The 22869-nt window shown below is 38.4% G+C and overlaps 1 protein-coding gene across 1 annotated transcript; it reads left to right on the top strand.

Annotated features, from left to right (window-relative positions):
* Positions 1 to 170: 170 nt before the first annotated feature.
* HTRA3 (HtrA serine peptidase 3) lies at positions 171 to 22522 on the top strand. The gene is made up of 9 exons (XM_052682751.1): positions 171 to 813; positions 9215 to 9314; positions 10786 to 11008; positions 11968 to 12162; positions 14848 to 14880; positions 15545 to 15659; positions 19581 to 19629; positions 20989 to 21084; positions 21545 to 22522. The coding sequence occupies exons 1-9, from the start codon at positions 396 to 398 to the stop codon at positions 21708 to 21710; spliced, it is 1395 nt and encodes a 464-aa protein (XP_052538711.1). The 5' UTR covers positions 171 to 395; the 3' UTR covers positions 21711 to 22522.
* Positions 22523 to 22869: the final 347 nt, after the last annotated feature.

Raw genomic sequence — 22869 nt, 5'->3', positions numbered from 1 at the left:
GCGTCCCCGCCCAAGGGGAACGAGCCGTCCCTCCCCGCCCGGGGTGTGGCCTGGCGGTGGCGGTGCTCTCGGCCGCTGCTGGAGGCGGCGGCGGCGGCCCTGGGCTCGTCCCACATATATCCCCGCCGCTCCGCTCGTCCCGGCTTGTCCTCGCTGCGTTCTGCGGCCGCTGGGCTATGGCCGGGTCCGTCAGCGCTGCCAGCTAGTCCCGGGGACCGAGCTGCCCTCCCTCCCGCGGCTTCGTATTCCAGCCTCTGCCCTCCCGTGTGCCGCTCTCCGCGAGGACTTCCCACCCGCGTGAGCGCTGCTCGACTTTCCCGTCCCTCGCTGCACCGCGACCGCGCTTTTCCTCTTCCTTCCTCGCGCCCCTCCCGCCGCTCTCCCCGCAGCCGAGGATGAGGCTGTCGCTGCTCAGCCCGCTGCTCCTGCTGTGCCTCAGCCGTGGCTCCGCTGAGATCCCGGCAGCCCGAGCCAAGTGCCCGACCCGCTGCGATGTCTCCAAGTGCCCCAGCCCCAGCTGCCCCAGCGGCTACGTCCCCGACCGCTGCAACTGCTGCCTTATCTGCGCCGCGGGAGAGGGGGACTCGTGCGGCCGCAAAGAAGACCCTCCCTGCGGGGACAGCCTCGACTGCCGCTACCCCATGGGCAAGCGCTTCGCCAAGGGGGTCTGCCAGTGCAAGCTCAGCGCCCAGGTGTGCGGCAGCGACGGCCGCACCTACGACAACATCTGCCAGCTGAAGGCGGTGAGCCGCAAGGCACTGCAGCACGGTCTGCCCGCCGTCGCCCAGGTGCAGAAAGGAGCCTGTGAATCGGGTAGGAGCATGGCAGGGCCTGCGGCGGGTGGTGTGAGCAGGAGGGTGGGGAAAGGTGAGGTTTGGGGTCGTTGGGAGGGCTGGGTGCTCCCCCAGGGTAAGGCAACCTGTCCTCATGGTGGTAGTTGCTGTGGTGGGGGTCAGGGACACGTGAAGGGATCAGGTCCTCTCTGAACAGCACAGATCCTTCGTCTTGATCCTCTGGTAGAGGTCGGGAAGGTTGCACAGTGGTGGCATGGTTATGGATACCTCAGTGTTGTGCCCATTGCATAGCAGTGACCGCAGGCACAGTTGTCAGGTCAGTACAGCACTGACATCCTCCAGGCAGCACTACAAGCTTCCCCTGATACCGTCTGCATCACCCTTGTTTTGGAATCATTAAGGTTGGAAAGAACACTGACATCATCTATTCCAAACACTGGCCTATGCCTGTGGCCTCTCTAGGCCATGTCCCTCAGTGTCATACCTGCTCTTTTATTGAAAACTACAGATGGTGACTTTACCACCTCCCTGGGTAGCCTGTTCCAATACTTCACTCTTCCTGAGAACTTTCTCCTAATGTCCAACCTGAACCTCCTGCGGTGTTACCTCTTGTCTTATTGCTGTTACCTGGGAAAAGAGGCTGACCCACACCTCTCTACAAGCTCCTTTCAGGGAGTAGTAGGGAGCAGTAAGGTCTCTCCTGAGCATTCTCTCCAGACTGAACCATCCCAGGGTTGGCACTCACTATTGATGCTTTTCAGTGACGTTACATGCCTGGGCTGCCCTGCAGAGCTGTTACAACACATCCTACACAGAGCACAGCCCTGTAGATGTGCTCTGAGACCTTCCCTGGAGATGTTAGCAGATGTTAAGTTTATTCAACGGATGAGTATCTAGAGGATACTAGTTAAAGCTGTGTAGCTTAAACTGTGCAGAAAAAGCACCACATAGAACATGTGAAGTATAGTCTTTCATCTGTTTTATTTTTCTCTGACAGGAGATCTTACAACCATAGTCATTCCCCTTGAAAGGGGAATGAACGCCTGCAAATTTTCCTTATGGTTTAAAATGCACAGTCAGGATATCAGACAGTCCTGTGTTTTTCATTAGCATATGGCCTTTGCTTGTCCTATGCTATTGTAATAATCTGCGATAACCTCAGGCTGGATGGTATAACTTTAAAAAGCTTAGTAACCACCTACATTGAATTTTTTTTTTGTCGTTGTTACCAAAATTGGTCACTTCATGGAAGTGTTAACATTTCTAGTTTATTTTCACACATTTCCTTGTATATTATTTTAAGGTGGTATTTCTACATCCTTTCAAATACTCTTCCTGGAAAGAAAAATCATGTGTGTAACAGGGTTTTAAATCATGTATTAGTGCATCCATAATGGCAGGTGAACCACTTAACCATTCTACTTATTTGTAGATAGCAAACTTAAAAACTAGGAGAGGAGAAAGGGGTATTGATGGCCTTTAAAACCTTTCTGTGTCTGGGGGACTTCTCATATATTCACTCTTCAAAGAAAGCAAACTGTGACATGAGGAGGGAGGAGGTCAAACAATATTCCCAAATTTTCTTTCTGAGTGTCTTTTCAGAGCCCAGGATTGCTCGGGTGCTAGCCCAGAGCTGTAATGATGAGTCTCTCCAGTATTTTGCAGTTGTAAGTTGCTGTTTGTTTCTTTGTATTCCCCATAAGCATCCATTGGCTTTAGTACTTGGTTGGAACTGGTTTGCTTGATATATTTAGAGTGTTCAACCAAAATGAGTGAGCTAGCTTGCGTCCAGGGGCTTAGATACTGTCAGGGGGTTGGAATATGATTTTTTTTTTTTTTTAAGAACTCCTCCTGAGCCTGCTGTTTAATAGGCTTAGGAATTCAGAGTATTGAAAAAAGCTTTTTTTTTTTTTTCTCCTTCAAGCAACTGTTTTAGTGTTCACTTTATTTTGGCTTTATGTTTTGTTCTGGTAAACCTCAGCTTAGTAAAAGCATCTGGTTCTCTGTGAAGTTTTAATTTTTTTTTTTACTCAATTCTACAGCTGTACAAACTGAAGCTCAAAGAAACTAAGTGTCTTGCCCAAGGTCATATTGAGTTGGTGGTTGAGCCAGGAATAGAACTCAGTTATGGTACTTTTTTTTTTTTTTTTTTTTTTAAACAATAACATGCAATGTCTGTAATGAGAGGTTTTAGAAGAAAATCAACAGTTTGAAGTTATTGTCGGGTGTCTCTATTTTCCCCACTGGTGAAAGAAATCTGGCCTCAGATGACTCAGAGTTTGGAGGCTTAATCTAGTTTAAAAGTCAATGCAGTTTTTTACTTACCCATGCATACGTTAAAGCAATTATAGGTAATAGTAGCCTTACATAGCATGACTTAGGTCTTTTCATAATCTTCAGAATCTCTGAGGAGCATCTCTAGAAACTTCTGCTTCTATCACAGAATCATGGAATGCCTTGAGTTGGAAGAGACCTTAAGGATCTTCAAGCTCCACCCTCCCACCACAGGCAGAGCCACCAACCTCCAGATCTGGCACTAGACCAGGTTGCCCAGGGCCCCATGCAACATGGTCTTGAAAACCTCCAGGAATGGAGCATCCGCAGCTGCTCTGTGTAGCCTGTTCCAGCACCTCACCATTCTTTCTGAAGAACTTCCCTATGACATCCAGTCTAAACCTTCTCTCTTTGAGAACCATTCCCTGTTGTCCTATTACCCTCTACCCTTGTAAAAAGTCGATTCCCTTCCTTTTTATAATCGGCTTTTAAATACTGGAAGGCTGCAATGAAGTATTATACTACTTATGCTGTTAGTTTTACACATCTGAGCAGACCCATAGTCTGGACCCATAGGAATGGTATGCAGAACTTCTGGACATATTTAAATTATGTGTTACAAGTAATTGTGATGGTGTTTTTTTTCCCACCTGTTTAAGTTAAGATATCATACTGTATGGTAATATACTGAAACAGTTAGCTTTTTCCTTTCATTTGTCACTTTCTGTCACAAAGTTGTATAGGTGAGAGTAATGCCATAAATGTTTATGTAAGACAAACTGTAGTCAAAGACCTGTTCCTACAGAGATTTATTTTCCACTGTAGCAAATACAAGATTGGACAGTATTGCACATCAATCTATTAAAATGTACTCGCTCAAAGTATTCATGAGATCACGTGTAATTTATGACTGGTTTATCTCAGATATTTTCTTACACAGAGGGATCTTCATGAGCTCTCAAAATAGCATTATCAGTACAGTTAATAATTCTTTGCAGTTTTATTTTGCTTATGGGTTCTTGAAAGATTGGTCCAATGTCAAAAGAAGATTAGGATTTTCTTTCTAAGAAAAAATGAAAGACTGATTAGAAAACCTTTGAAAAAGGAAATTCCAGGAAGCAAGTCCCATTGGTTTTAAAACTGATCATTTGCAGGGTTCTGCCTTGTATAACTGAAGTCACTGTTGCAAAGTGGGCATGATGTAAAGCCTTACCCTTGTCTTGCAAAGATTTAACTGACAGGAGCCTAGAAGTTCAGTTCCTGAAAAAAAGCAATTGAAAATACAGTTAGCCTAAGGAGTGTAAATGCTAGTAGTTCTGCCTGAGGCATTTGGAATATGCAAGTGTGTAACCATAAAGATACTGAGCAGTAACTAACTGAGCATGTAATTGCTTGCATTTCTGAGAAATTCTCCAATTAAGAGGTACTGAGGTCTCCTACCAGCATTGTTGTCATCAGAGCCTGGCAACTGCCTCCAGCTCTATTTAGAGAAACGTGTTGCAAGGTATTGGCTGCAAGTAAACTCCAATTACATTTCTTTACTGATTGTTTTCCTTATGTATGAGATTATTTTGAGTTCCTGCAGGTAAGGATGAATCTTGTACACTGTTTGTGTATTTTGAGAGTACAGCACTTTATGTTCTCATAAAAGATATACATCAAAAAAGAGATGTTCTTCAAGTGAGAATCACTTGGGAAGGAGGAATAACAATCTTCTGAACTCAGTGAGGTGGTTAAGTACCTTTGATGGAAGGCATGCACTAATTTTTCTGTCTAGTCATTGTGACTGCTGTACTGCACAAGAAAGCAACTTTGGTATTGGTTCACCAAATTGTTTTCATCTGTTCATGGTAGGCATCCATTGTATAAACAAGTTGCCTGAACCATAAAGTGGCATTAAACCCATCAAGGCTTTATGGTCAGTGCACAGCTATGCAACTTGATCTTAATGCTGAATTCATCAGAAAAGCTGCCCATGAACCTACATTTCCAGCAGATGTTTCTGTTTTTTAAGTAGAGACTTTATAATCTTTTATTTGTCTTTCATTTATTTCCATGAAAGCACAATAAGGACAATATTTATCCCTGGAGATCAGATCTGCCAGGTTGCAGTCTTTCCTTAGACATAATAATTTTGCTGAACATACAGATCCTTTCTGTAGTTGGTTTTAGCAGAGGAATGGGAGAACAGTCTCAAAAGAATAAGTTTCCCAGGCTCACAAATTCCTAACAAATTTAAAATTGTGGCTTTTAGTACAAAGTATTGTCTTTAAGAAAGCATTGAATGTGATTTGATTAAATTCTACAGTAGGTTGGCAGATATTCAAAAACTTTCAGTCTTCTGAAATTCTAAATGGTTCTAATTTTATTGTCTTCAGAGGAATAATGACAATTTATTTCTGCTGATTTTTTTTTTTTTTTCCCAGTTCTTTTTCAACTCCACAAATTTGTCGTTGCTCCTGATTTACAGCAGTGTTAATGTGATTGGAGTGAGTTTATTGCCTCTGCAAGAAAGTAAACATAAAGCTATTAAATGAACTCATATCCTGTAGGTAATGCTGTTATCCAAGTCTTTTGCTGAAAATAAGTGACTCCCACCTAACTGTCTCTTAGCTTTAGCCATATAAATCCAATGTAGTTGGAGCCCATAGAATTGAAACTGAGATCAAATTTAAAAAAAGCAGAATGAGTGATTTAAAATCCATACTTGGGCATAAGTGCATAAGCTGGAGTTTAAGTGCTCTGTGAGGAGTGCTGGAATGAGAGTTCAGATTTGCTGAATCTGATTGATTTGAGGGTATGGATTGGACAAATCTAGTTCTTTTAATAAGAAAGATACAGAAATCTAAGGAATTGTCCAGTAGTATAAATCTGTTTTTGCTTCAGGTTTGCAGCATTTTTTAATGTCTTGGTTATTTTATAGATAGTTGGCTTACATTATTTCTTTTTGCCAAGATAAATTAGCTTTGGCTAATGTGAAATGATTTTGAACATGCAGTAACAGCATGGAAAATAATGGATGCTATTGAAAAACCTTTAAAAAAATATGCAGCAGATCTCTGTAGGTCAATAGGTCAGAAAACATGAAACTTAAAGCTTTTACAGCCACAGTCCAGCAGAGGTCTGAGAGCTGCATGGAACTGCCAGACAGCAAGAATGTCTGGCCCGGAAGAGGAGAATGAAAAAGTCACATTTAATTTTATGTTTCAGTAAGAGCAGTAGCTGTACTCTAGCAGGTAATGCAAATTAAAAGGTAGATTGAAGGTCTGACATGTAGCTTCTCGTCACCCCCGGCTTCCAGAATGGGATTGAAGAGAGGTCAATTTCTATGCAAGCATCTCAAGATTGTAAGTCAATTTTCACAGTATTTAGCCCTCAGTAGATACTAATAAGGACAGCTCATCTCTCATCAGCCCAATGATCTTCAGCTAGACCTTTCCTACAAAATTTACATATATATTATTTTTAATCCTCATTTGTTTTAATTTTCCCCTTCCACTAGGAAAGGCCAGTTGGGATTCACCTTCAGGTCTGAAGGTCTGAGTCTTGCTATTTTCTGATCCCAGCAGCAAAGCTCAGGATTTGTGTTCAGACCAAGAAATACTCTAACAGAAATATGGAAAGAAGAGAGGCTTTGCTTCAGTTTTACAGTTTCATCTCCATTTTATTGCATTTTATTTTCTTCTACTCTTTCGATATTCAATGTTCATTTGCTGTCTTATTCAGATTTTCTTTCTGCTTACCCCAATCATCCCTGGAAAGCCACTGCCAGTCATAATGTTTGCCTCGTGATGGGTTAGGAGCAGTGTGAAGCTGAGCTTTTGGCAGGCTTCCTCCTCGGCTTTTGGCCATGTACAGTGCTGCGACAATTTGGTGTGGTGGGAACAATTCAGCACTCAGCAGATACAAAGACATTTAGTTGCCCTTACTCACACAGAGCCACACTGATATACATCAACAGGAAGCCTGCATTCACGCTACTTTTCCCAAACACACTTTTATTCTAGTTCAGTGGCTGAAGGTGTGTCCAACTGATTTTCATAGATGTGTAGACATTTGTATTAATATATACTTGATGATAATGTTGCATCCTACCAGTGAACACTTCTGTGCATGCAAGCATTTAAAGTCACGTTAGTAGACTTCAAAGGATATACTGTGTAATCAGGGCAAGCTTCTTGTGAGCTGAAGCTAAGATTAATCTTCAGTGCCCCAGAAAGCAAAATAAATGACAACATATTGTGCTTATATTTGTGTGACTTTTTAATTCTTGCTTGTATCGTCTCTTTTAAACCCAGTACTGAAAGAAGTATATTCAATTGTTTAGAGTGCTTTTTCAGAGTGTGTGAGAATGTACATAGAAATAATAGACTGAAAGTAGTCCTGCCAAGTTCCATCTGTTTATACCATATCATATAAATTTAGCTTGCTAAATGTAAGCACGGTTTCTTTACCCTTGAAAGTAAATTTCATGTCCAGTAATGGGGAAAACTGCTCACAGGTTCTTATGGAGAAATAACCAGTTGTCTTAGTCTGATCTCTTCAATACTTTTTTTTTTGTTTATGGTGGTTTTCTGTCTGTTCCAAAAGTTACAAAGCTACTGTCTTTTTTCAAGTCGTTAGATACAGTGGTGAAAATGACCTTTGAACTGAGAATTACACAAAGTAGTATAAGACCTACTGTGAGCTCATTCTTCAGCATGAGTTGAACTTGGAGCAAATTATGTTGGCACAAAGCATCACTTCTGTATAGTTGGCATCGTTTAGACAATAAAAAGTAGAGGTTACAATGTGTCCCTCTTCACCAAATAGAATTCTAACTCCTGGGCTACATAGTGTGCTGTAGCACCAGATTTGATTGTATCCAATCACAATTTGTCTACTTGTGCCCTAGATCCTATCGCTAACACTGATGTTTGAACGTAGTGATATGTCCCCTAGCATATGTTTAAGATATGTGGTGATGCATCTCCATATATGAGGACTGTAGGTAAGCTTGGCATTCTACCACAAACACTGTTATTTGTTTCTGGTGTTGTGACATTAGAAGTCATGATGCCTTTTTCCTCTAAGGTCTCTATTCCACATAATAATATTCCGTACTTCTAATTACTGTGTGTAATGCTGTTTGTTGGTTGCACAGATCTTTATCAGATGAATGCTTATTATATAGTAAACTATTGCTATATTGAACTACTTGTGACAGCTTAAATGTGAGCTTGCCAAACTCTTTAGGTGCAAAGGTTATCATTTATAGCAAGTTTTTAGTGTATCTACTTCAAAAAATCCAAACTTCGGCTGTAAAAGCAGTTCCCAAATGCTGCAGCTATATTATTCAGCACTTGTTAGACCACATCTTGAAAACTGCATCCTGTTGGACCTCTCCATACAAGAAAGACTTTGATAAACTCTAGTGAGTTCATCAGAATGCCACCAACATGGTTGTTTTGGGATGGGAGTATATGTGCTGTGAGAACCAGCTAAGGGAACAGGGCTTGTTCAGTCTGGAGAAGAGAGAGCTTCAGGAGGGCCTAACAGCAGTCCTGGTATTCATGAGGAAGTTATTGAGAAAGTGAACCCAGGCTCTTCACAGCAGCAAGTAGTGGAAGGATGAGAGACCATGGGTATGAGTTGCAACATGAATTTCTACAGGAAATGTTCAGACTAGGTGTAAAAAAAACTTCTATCTCATGGGGTCAGTGGAATAGTGGGACAGGTACCCATAGAGTCTCTGTCCTTGGGGGTTTTCAAGTTCCAACTAGACAGAGCATTTGAGCAAACTGGTCTACCTTAGTAGATGATCCAGCTTTGAGCAGGAGGTTGAACCAGAGCCCTCCCAAGATGCTTTCCAACTTGAGTTACGTTATACTTTTATGCATTTTATCGTTGTCCTATGAAGAATACTGTGGACAAAGAGACTTCTAAGAAAGTCAAAGAAATTATAATCAAGTAATACTGCTGTTTAATTTTTTAAGGCTCAAACAAAACAAGGTTTTTAACAAATCTTAATGTCTTTAGTACTTTTTCCAGCGTGTAGTTGAAAGCTGTCTTGGTAGGAGAAACAGGTTTCAAATCGTCTTTATCTTATCTGCTTGGTGAAAAGGGTATAGTCTTACTAACATATCCAATTCTTTCTGCTAGTATAGGTCATCTACAGTCCAGCAGTCCAAGATACAAATTCAACTTCATAGCAGATGTGGTGGAAAAGATTGCACCTGCAGTTGTGCACATTGAACTTTTCCTCAGGTAACTCTTTTAATTCTTTGAGTTGTAATTGCATTGTTTTACAAAAGTCTACAAATACTTTCCTTTCTTCCCTTTCCAATTAAACAGAACAATGTACTGACTTTACTTTTGAGTTTCTAATGCTCACAAAATACTTGGAAACATCACAATAGACTTGTATATTTAGAGAAGGAAGATCTAAAGATTGTGAAATTGAGATATCGCATGAATAGTACAATTACCAATTTGTGTGTTCTGTTCCAGTTTAGTAGATAAGTTATACTGGTTTTAGAGTGCTTTTCATATAAAATATGTATCTCATCTTTGAATGTGTCTTCATTCTTAATTAAAATAACTAAAATGTGTTGCATGTTCAATTTTTTTAACTACTTCAGAATTTTAAAAAAACAAGGCTGAAAACAAGCTGAAAAAATATATCACCATGTTGGTTGTTCCGTTTTCAGTGAGATCTAATGTCAGTTGATTTTATTTCATCAGGGCGAACATGAAGAGGCAGCTTATTGACTATCTGTAAACTATCAAAATCCATAAATGATTTCTGATAGGGGAAAAAATGTGCTAAATTTGCTGTCCAGGACATACAGCATAAATGAAGCTGAGCAGAGTTTTAACATCGAATATTCAAACCTATCAGCTGTCAAAGCAAATTACTACAAATATTATAGATATTCCATTACCTGTATGTCCTTCTACCCAGGATGCTCTAATTTTTTGCATAAGCTTAAGCATTTCTTACAGAGTTCTTACAGGTCATCTTATTAAAATTAAGATAGCTTCTGAAACCTGGACTTCGTGTATGTAATGATTGGTATTTTGTGAGAATGTTACAGATGAATATTTTTAAGGTCTTTGCATTTTATATGAAGGCTTTTTTTTTTTTTTTTTTTTTCTCTATTATTTTGTCCAGCAGCCTGCTGGGTGCTAATTGTAATACTGCCTTCTGCCTGGGATTGACTTCAGTTCTTTACTGCTGAATAGCCCAGAACTTTCAAACAATTTCCTAATAAGGATCACATCTTGAAAGAAGGAAGAACTTGTGGACCTTTTCTCATCTTCTGCAGCACTTTCTGTTCCTCTAACAAATCTAAGGTCATTACAGCAATTGTTCACACAGAAAAGTCGTAGTACTCTAAACAGTTTATAAAGTCCTAACTGTCTATATTGCAGCAAATATCATCCTCCACCAAATCTACCCATTGTTAGTGTTTTTCATTTCTTTTGTCTTTTACATTCCCAATCCTTTCAGTCTCCAGACATCTTTTTCTGCCAGTCTACCCTTGTGCTTCATGATTTCCTGAGACGTTCCCTCTTCATCTGCTCCTCTGCCTAGCTACAAGTTTCCTTCTTTGTTCTTCATCAGAATTTTTCCCAACAGAGGATCAGTCCATTTATCAGGTGTAAATGATTTTTGATGTAATCTTCTCTAAGTTATGTTACCCTTACAAGTTACAGTTACTTCTTTCTTGTTTAGGCACCCTCTGTTTGGTCGAAATGTCCCACTTTCCAGTGGATCTGGGTTTATTATGTCTGATTCTGGTTTAATTGTGACCAATGCACATGTGGTGTCAAGTACCAATGCTATATCAGGGAGACAACAGTTGAAAGTGCAGCTACAGAATGGAGATACATATGAAGCAACCATCAGAGACATTGACAAGAAATCTGACATTGCAACAATAAAGATCCACCCTAAGGTGAGTGGTATAAAGAGTTGAATTAATTAATTTGGTAACCTTATCTAAGTTTTGCTGAGTACAGATATACTGGCTTGAATATATGTTTAAGGATTCCTTGGAAACGTATCTGGAGATAACAACGTACTGAACAAACTGTGTTTATAGCCTGGAAATTTTTTTGTATCTTAGAAATGAATAACTTTGTCTTCTCTGCAGGGGATGGCTACAGGGAAGAAGAGGGCAGGCACTTTAGCAAGGCATGTTCTGATAGATAAGGGGAAATGGTTTCAAATTAAAAGGGGAGGTTTAGATGGGATATAAGGACAATGTTTGTAGCCCTGGTGCCGGTTTCCCAGAGAGGTGATGGATGCTCCATCTCTGGAGACATTCAAAGTCAGTCTGGATGGGTCTCTGAGCAACCTGATCTAGCTGTAGGTGTTCATTGCAGGGGAACTGGACTAGATGGACCTTTAAGAGTCCCTTCTAATTCAAATGATTCCATGAGCTGTTCTAAAAGAAAGACCAGCTCAGCTAACATGTGGCCAGATTTAGCTACCTTTACCTGAAGGCACAGGCCATTCTGCTTACTCATTATAGTTTAGTGTCCAGTACATTTACCAGCAAATAATGTAGAAGAAGTGGCAGGCTTGTATGTTATTTCTAGGAGGAGGAGGGAAGAATCTGCTGGAAAATAAGGAAATCTTGTTCAGAATCTTGCTAGCATTTTTCTGGATGAAACTGGAAGATAATGCTGATGGCAGTTTGTTTCTGAAGATAGTTTAAGGCAGTAATCTCCTTCAGTATACTAATGTTATCAGGCATGATTCTGGGGTCATATTCTAGTGAGATGCATTAATATAATGGAAAATATATGTTCCTAACTTTCAACTAGTTTTTTTTAAATCTTTCTAGACAAGTTATTTTCAATATAAACTAAGGATTGTTTTTTTTTTTCTTTTTCTCCTGTTGTATTTAAGAAAAAATTACCCGTATTGTTACTGGGGCACTCTGCTGATCTAAGACCAGGAGAATTTGTGGTGGCAATTGGAAGCCCATTTGCCCTTCAGAACACTGTGACAACAGGTATTGTCAGCACTGCTCAGCGAGATGGCAAAGAACTTGGCTTGCGGGACTCAGATATGGATTACATTCAGACAGATGCTATTATCAATGTAAGTACTAGGTATGTGAGAAGCTGAGCTTCACAGTCCTGGGACCTTGAAATACCCACATATTCAGCAGAGAGATGAATCCACCAAATAAAAGCTGCTTTGTTTGAAATCAGTGATAGGCTCTTATTTTTGTAGAAGACTATGCAGTGCCTGTCAGTTTTGTTCAGGCATTAATGTTATGAAAGGGATGTTAAATAAAATGGACCTCTGTGAGCTTGTTGTCTGCAAAGATGTTATGTGTGACAGACCCCTCTCATTCTGTAAATCTTGCACAGTAAGATGTGATTATATAGACCAGCAGTAAACCAATGCATTTTTCTCTGTGCTTGTTCAGCTGGTCTGGTCCAGCAAACTGTTGAATAGAGCAAAAGTTTCTTTCATCTCCATCTGTTAGAACCAGATGGAGCAGTCAAGTTCATAGCATCTGCTAGAATGTAATGTCAGGACAGCCAGGTAAGATCTTAAGGAAAGCTTTCTGTTGTTCTTGTATTTTTAAGGAGAGAGGGGGCTGTTGTTTTTATTTTGCCTTTGTGCATCACACACTTCATATAAGAATCTAGATTTAAAATTATACAAAATTTGAAATCCTGTATAGAGTTAAACATCCCTCTAGCATTGCACATTGTATAGAAATGCGTGAAAACAATATCTTCAGAGCAGCTAGAAGAGGTTGAAAATGCTTCAGTGAAATCCTTGGATGTGTATATAACTTGCAGCGATTCTAAAAAGAGCACTGCATGCATATCTGAGGTAGAAAATGGCATGGCATTTTGCATCTTAAATGTGTTAGACTTTAAAAGAAAAATGTTTTCAGCATTTATTTGCTGAACCTCAATACCAATTTTCACATAAAAACTCATAATGCTCAGTGTTTTAAGCATGCAAAACTCTTGGCACATGCTTATCCTTACAGAGCTGTTGAGAGAAGTTTTGAGCAGAAAAAAAAAACACGAGTAAATAGATTTTTGTGCTAAGATATGGAATAAAAATTTGCTTTTTCAAAAAGTTTCTATAATAATACAGAAGCTGAAGCTCCAAAGACATTGAATTGGAATTAGTTTTTTAATATGTTAAAAAAAGATAGTAAAACTTAAGATAAATGTGTTACTTGGGAGTATAGTCTGACTTGGTTGCAGAGAAGAAATTAGAACATGGGATTCTTGACTTCACGCCTGTTCGCATTCCTCAAGATCAAACTGTTTTCTTGCATATTCTTAGGCATTCACTGCCCTCAAAAGCTAGTGAGCAAGTTTAGGTTAGCAGAGTGTATTGGATGATACTTGAGCAAGTGGAATATTGATGGTAAAGGAGGTAAGGAAAATGACAACACATTAGTTGCTTTGCCATGTGAAACCACAAAATATGGACATAGTCACTGGCATAGGGATGCTGTGTACTTAGCTAATGCACTAGTTTTCTCCTGAGAATGGGAGGAGTTTGAGTGCTGGTCTACTCAGAGCATTCCTGTGGCTCGGCCAAGACTTTCCTGTAGGAATGTGCATGCAGCTGCCTTCTGAGAAATGCTAGGACAGCAGGAACATGGAGCAGGAGAAAACACAGCCATGAGTCCTAAAAGGAGCTGCATTGCTTATACCAAAGTTCCTTCTGTAAGAAGATCTTTCAAGCAGATGAAAAGCGAATGAGAGATGATAGCTGAGGAAGGCAGAAAAGTCAATTTCAATTCCTTTGTGTGTGAGACATAAAAATTGAGTGGGTGGCTTCTCTGCAAAGATCACTGCAAAGATACAATATAAGAAACTAATCTCTATTTAAACACAAACTTCAGAGATGTTTTTAGAACTCTAATGTCTGTTTTATTCTTAAGAGAATCTTTAAGTTTTGCCCAGTGCTATCTAAATGTAAACAGTTTATATGGCTCATGTTGCTATCATGCATCACTTAGCTTTGGTTTATTTTGAGTGGTAAGTTGCTGCTTTTGGCTGTTCAGTAGATCTACTTGAAAACTCTGGCCTCACTCAAAAACAAACTTGTTGAGCCAACATGAAGATGAACAAGGAATTTCTCAATCTCCCACTTCCTGTAGTCCTGTTCGATGCTTCTTTTGAAGGCAATTAGGTATTAGGTAATTTCAGACTGCTCAGAGCTGCAATTTGCTCTCCCTAGAGGGGGATGCATCTCTGTGTTTACTAAATCAGAGATGTACTACTCCTTATGTAGTACCTACCTCATAGCAATGCTCTGTGATTAACCTTGCAAAGCACTGTGTTCTTTTCCAGTGGAGAATAAGAAACTGACAGTGTTACAAACCAAAGTGATTAATAGAACTGTTTCAGAACTGTGCATATGTTGAATGCGCCTTAGTGAATATAACTTCAAAACTTCTTAAATCTTTGTTCTAACATTATTTAGCAGAATTGAAACACTCATGTTAACTACTTAGTGATTCTTGTTGATTTTAAGGCAGAACTCTTCTGAGTGTTAAGCTGCTGCTTGTAATTTAAGGCCTGTTACTGAAAAGAAAAAAGAAATCTAATCACAAGAGCTGTAAACAAGTATGGTAGGACCTACTTGTAATCTTCTGCCACCAGAATTGTGTCCTTCAGTGTTGCATAAGAAATGTCTTGCTCTCTTTCATTTGCTTACAAATAAAATGCTGCTTCAAGTACAATTCTTATTTCATGTAGTAAAGCACCAGTTTATTGTTCCCTTATGTCATTTTTACAGTATGGCAACTCTGGAGGACCTCTAGTTAATCTGGTAAGTTGAGGTGACTTTTTTTTTTTTTTTTTTTTTATTTTTTAAAGCTTGCTTGAAATAAGTGGGAGAATTTTTCTTTGAAAAAGTTCATAAATTTTATCAGTTTCTAGTCAGTCAAGCTAATGGTGGACAGATACCTGAAAAAGATACCTGAGGTTAATAGAAACAATGCAAATTAAGTTTTAGTTCATATGTCTTTGAGAAATGTTGCATTATAGGGTACAGGAAACTTTATACAGCAATTAGAAAAATACCTTCTTGTAGAAGTTGCATTCTTTCACATTCTGTAACCTGGGATGCAGGGTGGAGATGAGGTCTAGGCAATCTATGTAACTGACTTTAAAACCAGCCCTGGTTTTGCAGTTTGTAAATTCTGGCTGTAGATAGATGTGACTCCACCACCTGCTTGGCGGAGGGAATGTCTTGCTGAGTGGTTGGATGGACCTTGGATGAACAAACTGTACTGTAATCTCTCTGATCAACTCAGTTAAATGAGAGAAGGATTGTGAATCAGAGCCCAGATCCTCCCTTAGAAGTAATGTTTATTTCTTGAGTGATTACAGTGCTCCAGAATTACTTATGCTAGCTTTCAAAATGAAATGTTAGGAAGTGAGCTGAACCTTGTCACTTCAAAGCATATTAATTGAGTACTATTTTCCAACAGGATGGTGAAGTGATTGGAATTAACACCTTGAAGGTTACAGCTGGAATTTCCTTTGCTATTCCATCGGACCGCATTACTCAGTTCCTCACAGAGTCACTTGACAAACAAAATAAAGGTAAAGTCTGCAAGAAACAATGATGCTGTCATCTGCCAGTTATTATCTTAACTTGTCAATGGGGGTCTGGTGTCCTACTACTGAAAAACTCAGCATTAGTTTAGTAATGTTTTAATTACTCTAGTATAGAATGCCTTGGACATGAAAACAGAAGACAGCTTCACAGAAATAGGAGTGACGCTTTATTATTCACACCCCTAGAAAGTAGACATTATCAGTAAAAATCTGTGAGGAAGGGCCTCTGTGGACATGAGTGATCTTTGCTACATTTCCCAAATTAAGTTGTCTTCACTTGTTTATTTGGAAAAATAAGCTGATGGAAATATTTCTTAATAATGCATTTCAAGGTAGCTGACATGATTTTGTTTCAGCCAACAAGTCCAAAAAAATTGTTTATTTGTGTAGGTTATTAACTGTTAATTCTTGTAATCTTCTGAGAGAGGCAGCGTGTACTGGTGGTGATGATGCCCTAGAGAATCAAACTGCTCATTTCAAGACAAGGAAGAGTAATGGTTTATCTAGGGCCATGTCTGCAGGTAGAACCAGTGAAAGTCCACCAATGGACTTTCAGCACCAGTGGAATCAGTCAGTGGATTCTTGATAGTTGGGGCTAAAAGGTGGATATGTCACCATTGAAACAAGCCATCTTATTCCCTTAGGTACCCTCAGGCACATCTGCTTCTACAGAGTGTTGAACCTGTTAACTAATGCTACCTATGCAGCTCTTGAAAGTGAAAGATTTATGTTTATCTTGTGATTTGCATGTACTACTGTTTTTTTTTGTTTTTTTTTTTCAACCTTCTTATTACTGTATAATCAAAGAAGGATTCACAGTTACTCTTAGCATTAGTAACTTTCAGTGCCTGACATACTCTTTGCATAGGCAATTTTTTTTTTTAACTCATCGAAGGACCTCAGACAGAAAAGCAGTCATTTAGAGCTCTTGATGCATAGAGGAAGAGAACTTCTAGCAGACAGTTTCATAATATCTGAAATTAATTTTGCATTTTTTAGGCCTTCAGCAGTAATTTTCATTTTTGTTGCATAGGCCTTATTTCTTGTCATGAAGAATTTATGTAAACAAAATTTTTGGGATGCTTTTATCATGTTTTATTTTGCTTCAACTACATTTCAGTAATTTCAGTGGGATCCACCCTTATGGTACAGTTAAGTCATAGAAGCAAGTTTAAGGGTATTACCGTTTTGCTCTAAATATCACATTGCCTGAGGATGATAAAATTCTAAAATCTCTTTCCAGATTAACTCTATCATACAGGAAATGTTCAGGAAATTATTTAATAAATTTGACCCTTAGTCTTTTAAATCTCAGCTGATCAGATAACTGCCAATTTTGTACAGGAGGTGTGCATTCTTGAAGTCCCATACATGTAAGAACTGCAAGTGTGACCTACCTAAGTACAGGAAAGGGAGGGGGAAACATTAGGAGAGAATGGCACTTGAATTTATTATTTGCACTGATAATTATTATCTAAGCATTCTGTGTTACGTATGAGTATGAGTGATGCATAATATTTTCTAATGTATTTTTGACCAGCAGTATTCTATATTCTGCATACTTACTGATTGAAAGGTCTGAAATTCTTGGCTAATTTTGAATTTAAGTAATAACATCAAACTCCTTTTACAGGTAGGAATTCCTATATTGGCACATCTCCATTTATATCTTGGTGGGTTTTTTTGGGGTTTTTTTTTTTCTTTTTTTAACCACTGCCTTTGGCTGGTAATGGATAAGAATTTTTCAGTTTTAGTCTTACCTTTGTTATCTTTTTCCTTTAGTTAGTTTAGACATGAGCAGAACAATAAAACCAGAAGGTGTTTGACATAGATCCTCTAGGATGGAAGACAACAAATTATTAATTTGATAAAATATTAAAGAATACATACATCCATTGTGACCTCCATAAGGCCCCCTTGTGTTAAAATAGTACAACTGGTTTATTACGCTCATTCAGTCTCAGCTGGAACTTACAATAAAGTCATCAATTTTAATTTTCTACTTATTGTTGCTGAAAACTTTGTATAACATATTTGACACGGGTAAAATCAAATGGAAAAAAGCTTTCTTTACTTAACCTCTCTCACCTGAAGCTTTCTGATGTCCAAAATGATACAGACTGGGGAGGGGAGAAATCAAGATTCTGCAGTCAGAATAACCCATAGCTCATAGCTAATGGTTTCACTTAATTCAGTAGACTGTTACTCATAAAGTGTGAACCACTATTTGAAGTGTGTCAGATTTGTTACAGAGAGTGGGCTAAAAGTGATTTTTGAATAAGCAAAGGTATAATAAGATCAAACTGCCTAAAGATAAAGGTGAAATGAGACCTTTATTTATCAGTGAGTATGTAGTTACCAGATTACTTTATCCAATACCTTATTTTTTTTGCTTACATTATTAGCTACTGGGGAAATAATTCCCTTTTAGATCAGCATTATTAACAGAGTGTTTCTTCATTCTTGCCTAGCCTTTCCCTTGTTTTGTTTCTTCTAGATCAGTTTCTCTTGTCCCTTTTCTTATTTCCATTTTCTTTCATGTAAACACTCTGAACTCAGCCCCCAGAGTATTCATGCTTCAGTATCCCATAGGTGATGACCAGCAGCAAACTGAGTAATACAGACAGTAAACTGTTTGCAGAGTGTTTATTTGTGTGGTTGACTGTGGTCTCAGGGAGACAACTTCGTCATTTAACTGCCTAACATCACAGAAAAGGGGAATTATTTTTTGTGTATCAGTTACCATGTTTCACTTTTTAAAATAAAAGTGAAAATTTGTATTTAAGTGTTTGTATTTGCCATGTAGATTTGGGAAGAATTATGAGTGTTCATGGCCATGCCTGACGCTTTTGAGACTACATTTTCATGTAATTGGGCTATTGGCACTCTAATTGCAGATTTTGATCACAGTAGTTTTACTAAAACAATAAAATACAAGAGAGCCAGAAGTTTTCAGGGAAAATCAGAGATGAGTTAGAGACATAAGACTGTCTAGAGTGTAGAAAATACCATTTTTTTAGTACTCAGCATTTTTGGTGACACTAATGGGAGTACTGGACACTCTTAAGATTTAGGGCTAATTCTTTTACTTGGGACTGTTTTTCTTGGAAAGAACAAAAGTTAGAGGAAACTATACATCTCCTTAACAATATTTTTCCTCGTCTGAGAACATAGAGAAACTCAAAGAAATTGTGAGATAGTTATGCTGGAACAAGTAAGGGAAATATTGGTTCATACCGGATATAACTAACTACTGAAGCACTCCAGGAAGTCATCAAACTGCATTTGTTCATTAAACAGCTGTGTGGTATCGTGACTACTGAAAACTATCTACTGAAATGTGGCTCTTTTCCTGACAGAGTGAATCTCTACCATTTAAATTTCTGTAGAGTCCTGAGTAAGGCCATGTGTTTGTTTTTATCTTGTTTTTCCCTCTTTGGAATAGAAATTGGTATGAGCCTCTCATTTTTCTCTTTACAAGACTGTCTTTTTCTCTGAAAGTTGGAAATTTTCTGTTGTTTTTTTCTTAATCCTGTTTCTGCAGTTATAATGAGAACGCTGTATGATTACATTGTCTTGACTAGTTTCAGAAGAAGCAGCAGTTGGTTATGAGATCTTCCATTTACTGAAGTCATATGATAATAACTCATTAAATTTTTTCCTGAAGGAAAAGTCTTACACAGAATAAATGAGCTTTTCTCTTACTCTCATTGGCAGAGAGCAAGATTGCCATTCCATATACCAGGGTTAAGCAAAATAAATGTCCTCAGCATAGATGTGCATGATTTTTGATTAGATTTTTTTTTTTTAATACTTTGTTTCAATAGACTGACATTTGGGTCAACGAAGTGGCTATTTTGTCCATGTTTGCCTGAATTTCTTAAACACCTGTTGTGTTGTTTTCAGATAGCAAAAAGCGTTTCATTGGCATCCGAATGCTGACAATAACACCGGCGTAAGTATCTTAGAGAGGTGATCTGCGTGGTTATGCATAACGTGTGAAATCTGGAGGGAATTAGGAATTGCCTGACTACTTCCTTAAGTTCTTGAAAACATGTCTGCAGTGACAGCAGGTTTTAGTGTTGTTTAAACAAGCTGCTGCATTCAGGTGACTCTGAGGGTTTTATAGCAATTTTATCAGTACCAGTAGTGCCCAAATGATGTGAGATTTTGTGTCTAACCACTAACTGGAAGGAAAGTAGTTGTGAAAGTTCAAACCTTTGTGCTTCCATATTAACAAAATTCGAATATGGACACCTTCCTCCAGTTCTATATTCTTTTTCTTAACGCTTCATGTCTTGCTGCTACCTGGGTGTATGCTGGAATTACAGATGAGGGTTCTAACGCTTGTGTTCATTCCCAGCAGTAGGCATATTTCCGAAGTGGCAGTAGGCTACAAAATTAAACAAGACAATTTCCAGCTGGTGTTGTAGTAAAGCCTTCTTTATTTATTGAGTTACTCTTTCAGTCCTCCCTAAAGGGTCAGATCCTCAGCTGGAATAAATCAGTGGAATGGTATTAACATCTCTGGATCACCACCAACAAAGAGCAGTTCTGAATGGTTTTCTGTGTAACTGTTATGAACATGATGTGAGATTTCACTGGTTTTGTGGTGTCTAATGAAGCAGTGCAAGATCTGCAGGCCTTTGTTCATGAAAAGACTAGTTTTCTCACTGTTTGTTTGTCTTTTAAGTATTGGCTTCCTCAATAAAAACTAAAGCGAAGTGAAACTGTATGCAGTCATTTCAGTTTTCTTTCCATCTGAGAGTCTCCAGCTTTTCATGATGGGCAGCAAACTGATTCAGCGTTAGTTTAAATCTCTCTCAAAGTGGGCCTAAGCCTACTCTGTACACGGACCCAAAATGATGTGATCTCTTCAGAAATGAGAGGATGTTTTTAGGGTCTCTATTTTGCAGTTTGTTCCTGTCCTCTTCATAAAGGCAAGCACAACCAATTTTGTATGTGGGGAAAAATTAAGAAAGGTGTAGTTTCCTTGGAAAACTCACAGTTCTAATCTCCTATATGATGCTAGATGCTGTCAAAAGCAATAATGATCTAGATAAAGAGAAATTAAGAGTATTCTCCAAGATGAAAGAAGTGAAAACATTAACAAATTTCTAAGTCACCACCAGTGTTAATTGTTTGGGACAGGAATGTCTGGTCCTTTTAGCACGTAGGTCAGAGAGTGCTACTGTCACTGTGTTCATTTTTGATCACGAAAATTTAAGAATAAATATATTAGAGAGTAAATAAGAATTTCTGAATGCTCCTGCTTTTTGTAGTGAAATGAAACACTTTATGTTTCTTCTTATAGCTTGGTGGAAGAATTGAAACACAATAATGCTGATTTTCCTGATGTCAGAAGTGGAATTTATGTGCATGAAGTTGTTCCAAATTCACCTTCTCATAGGTGTGTAGAACGCTTTGTCTTCTTCATAAATAAATCTCCAAATAAATACTAGTAGGTAGTACTCCTGTTCATATTCAAGAATATTTTATGGCAATCTTGATTTGTATTTAAACAACTTAAAATTGTGCTTTTGGGTTTAAAAAAAAGAAAAAAATTGCATGCTAGAATTCTACTCTAGCCTGAATAAGGCATTCACATAAGACATTGCCCGAACAATTGTCTACAAAAGGGCCTTAGCTTAGAGGAGGAAACCTTTCAGAAAAGTTGGAAAATAAATTAACATTTCTACCATACTATGTCAGGATTTGAGAAGATGCAAAAGACTCTGTTAATAGAGTCAGAAGGGTGAAAATCCCCTTTTAAAGGAAACTAAAACACATTAAAAGTTCTCACAACTGCCAAGAGGTGGTATAGAAACTTGGTACGTTTTCTTTATTGTCTGTTTCTTCTTTTCTTGCAGAGGAGGTATCCAAGATGGAGATATCATTGTTAAAGTCAATGGGCGTCCTTTGATGACTTCCAGTGACCTTCAAGAGGCTGTGATGAATGAATCACCTCTACTACTTGAAGTTCGGAGAGGAAATGATGACTTACTATTTAACATTGAGCCTGAAATTGTCATGTAAATAGAACTGAGGAAACTCCCACCATAATTAAACACACTTACTCTGGAACACTAGATACCTCCTTTACAGCTACAGTAATTATACTTTGTTTTGACTAATGACAAGGTGGACTAACTTAATTGCCTGAGCCATTTCTGTACATAGTAGCTAGAATGAATTCAGTTATGCCATGTATTACAGAATTAACTTTCAAAGGAAATTAAGACTGGTGTTCTGGGGAGGGGGAAGAAAGCAAGGTTTAGGTAGCTGAAGGAAATGGGTTCCACCTCCAGTTTAAGGAGACTTTAGAGCAGGCTTAGTTCTTCATTTAGAAAGACCAAAATACAACTGGAATTGAGGAAATATCCTGCCAGAGGAAAATATTCATAAATTAGTCATGCAGATACATGCTATTGCAGTTGAGCTTTTATATATATATAACTTTTTCAATGTGAAACTAATATTGGTGAAGCTTGTGTTTGTTCTTAGTGCTTGTATGCTACGTACCAATGCAGGCAGACTAAATCTGTAAATATCGGAAGGAACAAAAATGGTATCAGGCTATAGAGTGTTACACCTAGGTCATGCAATTTTGGAATATAGTAAATGATTCTTATAGAATTAATGCCTTATTATATATAAATCAAAACAATGTGCTGAACAAAATTAAGTTTGAGAAAGTGCACAGTTGTTTGTTTGTTTTTGATACAAATTAGTTTTGCATTTTACTGGTAAGCTTTGCTGTAAAATTGTTATACTACTTTTGGCTTGTACTGTATAAGTTTCTACTGTAAGGAGATTAAAGTTTACACAAATAAAATGCTGGTGTAATCCTTTTATTTTCATTTATTTATTTTTTTAAAGTGTTTTCTACCCTCCCTAATTTGTCAAATGGGAGTAGACTCTCCCAGAAGAGAATTTTTTTGCAGAAAATTAGTCCCTGATGCTATGGGCTCCTACACAGCTCTATGGAATACTTATTCTGTCCTTATTTAGACAATGTTTAGAAATGTTTTGCACATAAGTCATTTATTTACACTGTGTTTTTTCATATGCATGAATTGTGCTTTGGTGTTGTTTAGTGACTATCTAGCTGGGATTGTGTTATGCTCTCTTCTGTGGGCGTGTGACAAGAAGCAGAAAGGAAGCGCTATTAGCCTTGTTTTACAGCTACAGCTTG

Source organism: Tympanuchus pallidicinctus, unplaced genomic scaffold (genome assembly GCF_026119805.1).
Source record: "Tympanuchus pallidicinctus isolate F22 unplaced genomic scaffold, pur_lepc_1.0 scaffold2, whole genome shotgun sequence".
Taxonomy (NCBI): Eukaryota; Metazoa; Chordata; class Aves; order Galliformes; family Phasianidae; genus Tympanuchus; species Tympanuchus pallidicinctus.
The sequence above is the reverse complement of the archived record's forward strand: the minus strand, read 5'-3'. Positions and strand labels throughout refer to the sequence as shown.

Coding starts and splice junctions, on each gene's coding strand:
- HTRA3 (XM_052682751.1), top strand. CDS start 396: ATGAGGCTGTCGCTGCTCAGCCCGCTGCTCCTGCTGTGCCTCAGCCGT. Junction 11,009..11,967: donor CAATAAAGATCCACCCTAAG/GTGAGTGGTATA, acceptor GTTGTATTTAAG/AAAAAATTACCCGTATTGTT. Junction 14,881..15,544: donor GAGGACCTCTAGTTAATCTG/GTAAGTTGAGGT, acceptor ATTTTCCAACAG/GATGGTGAAGTGATTGGAAT.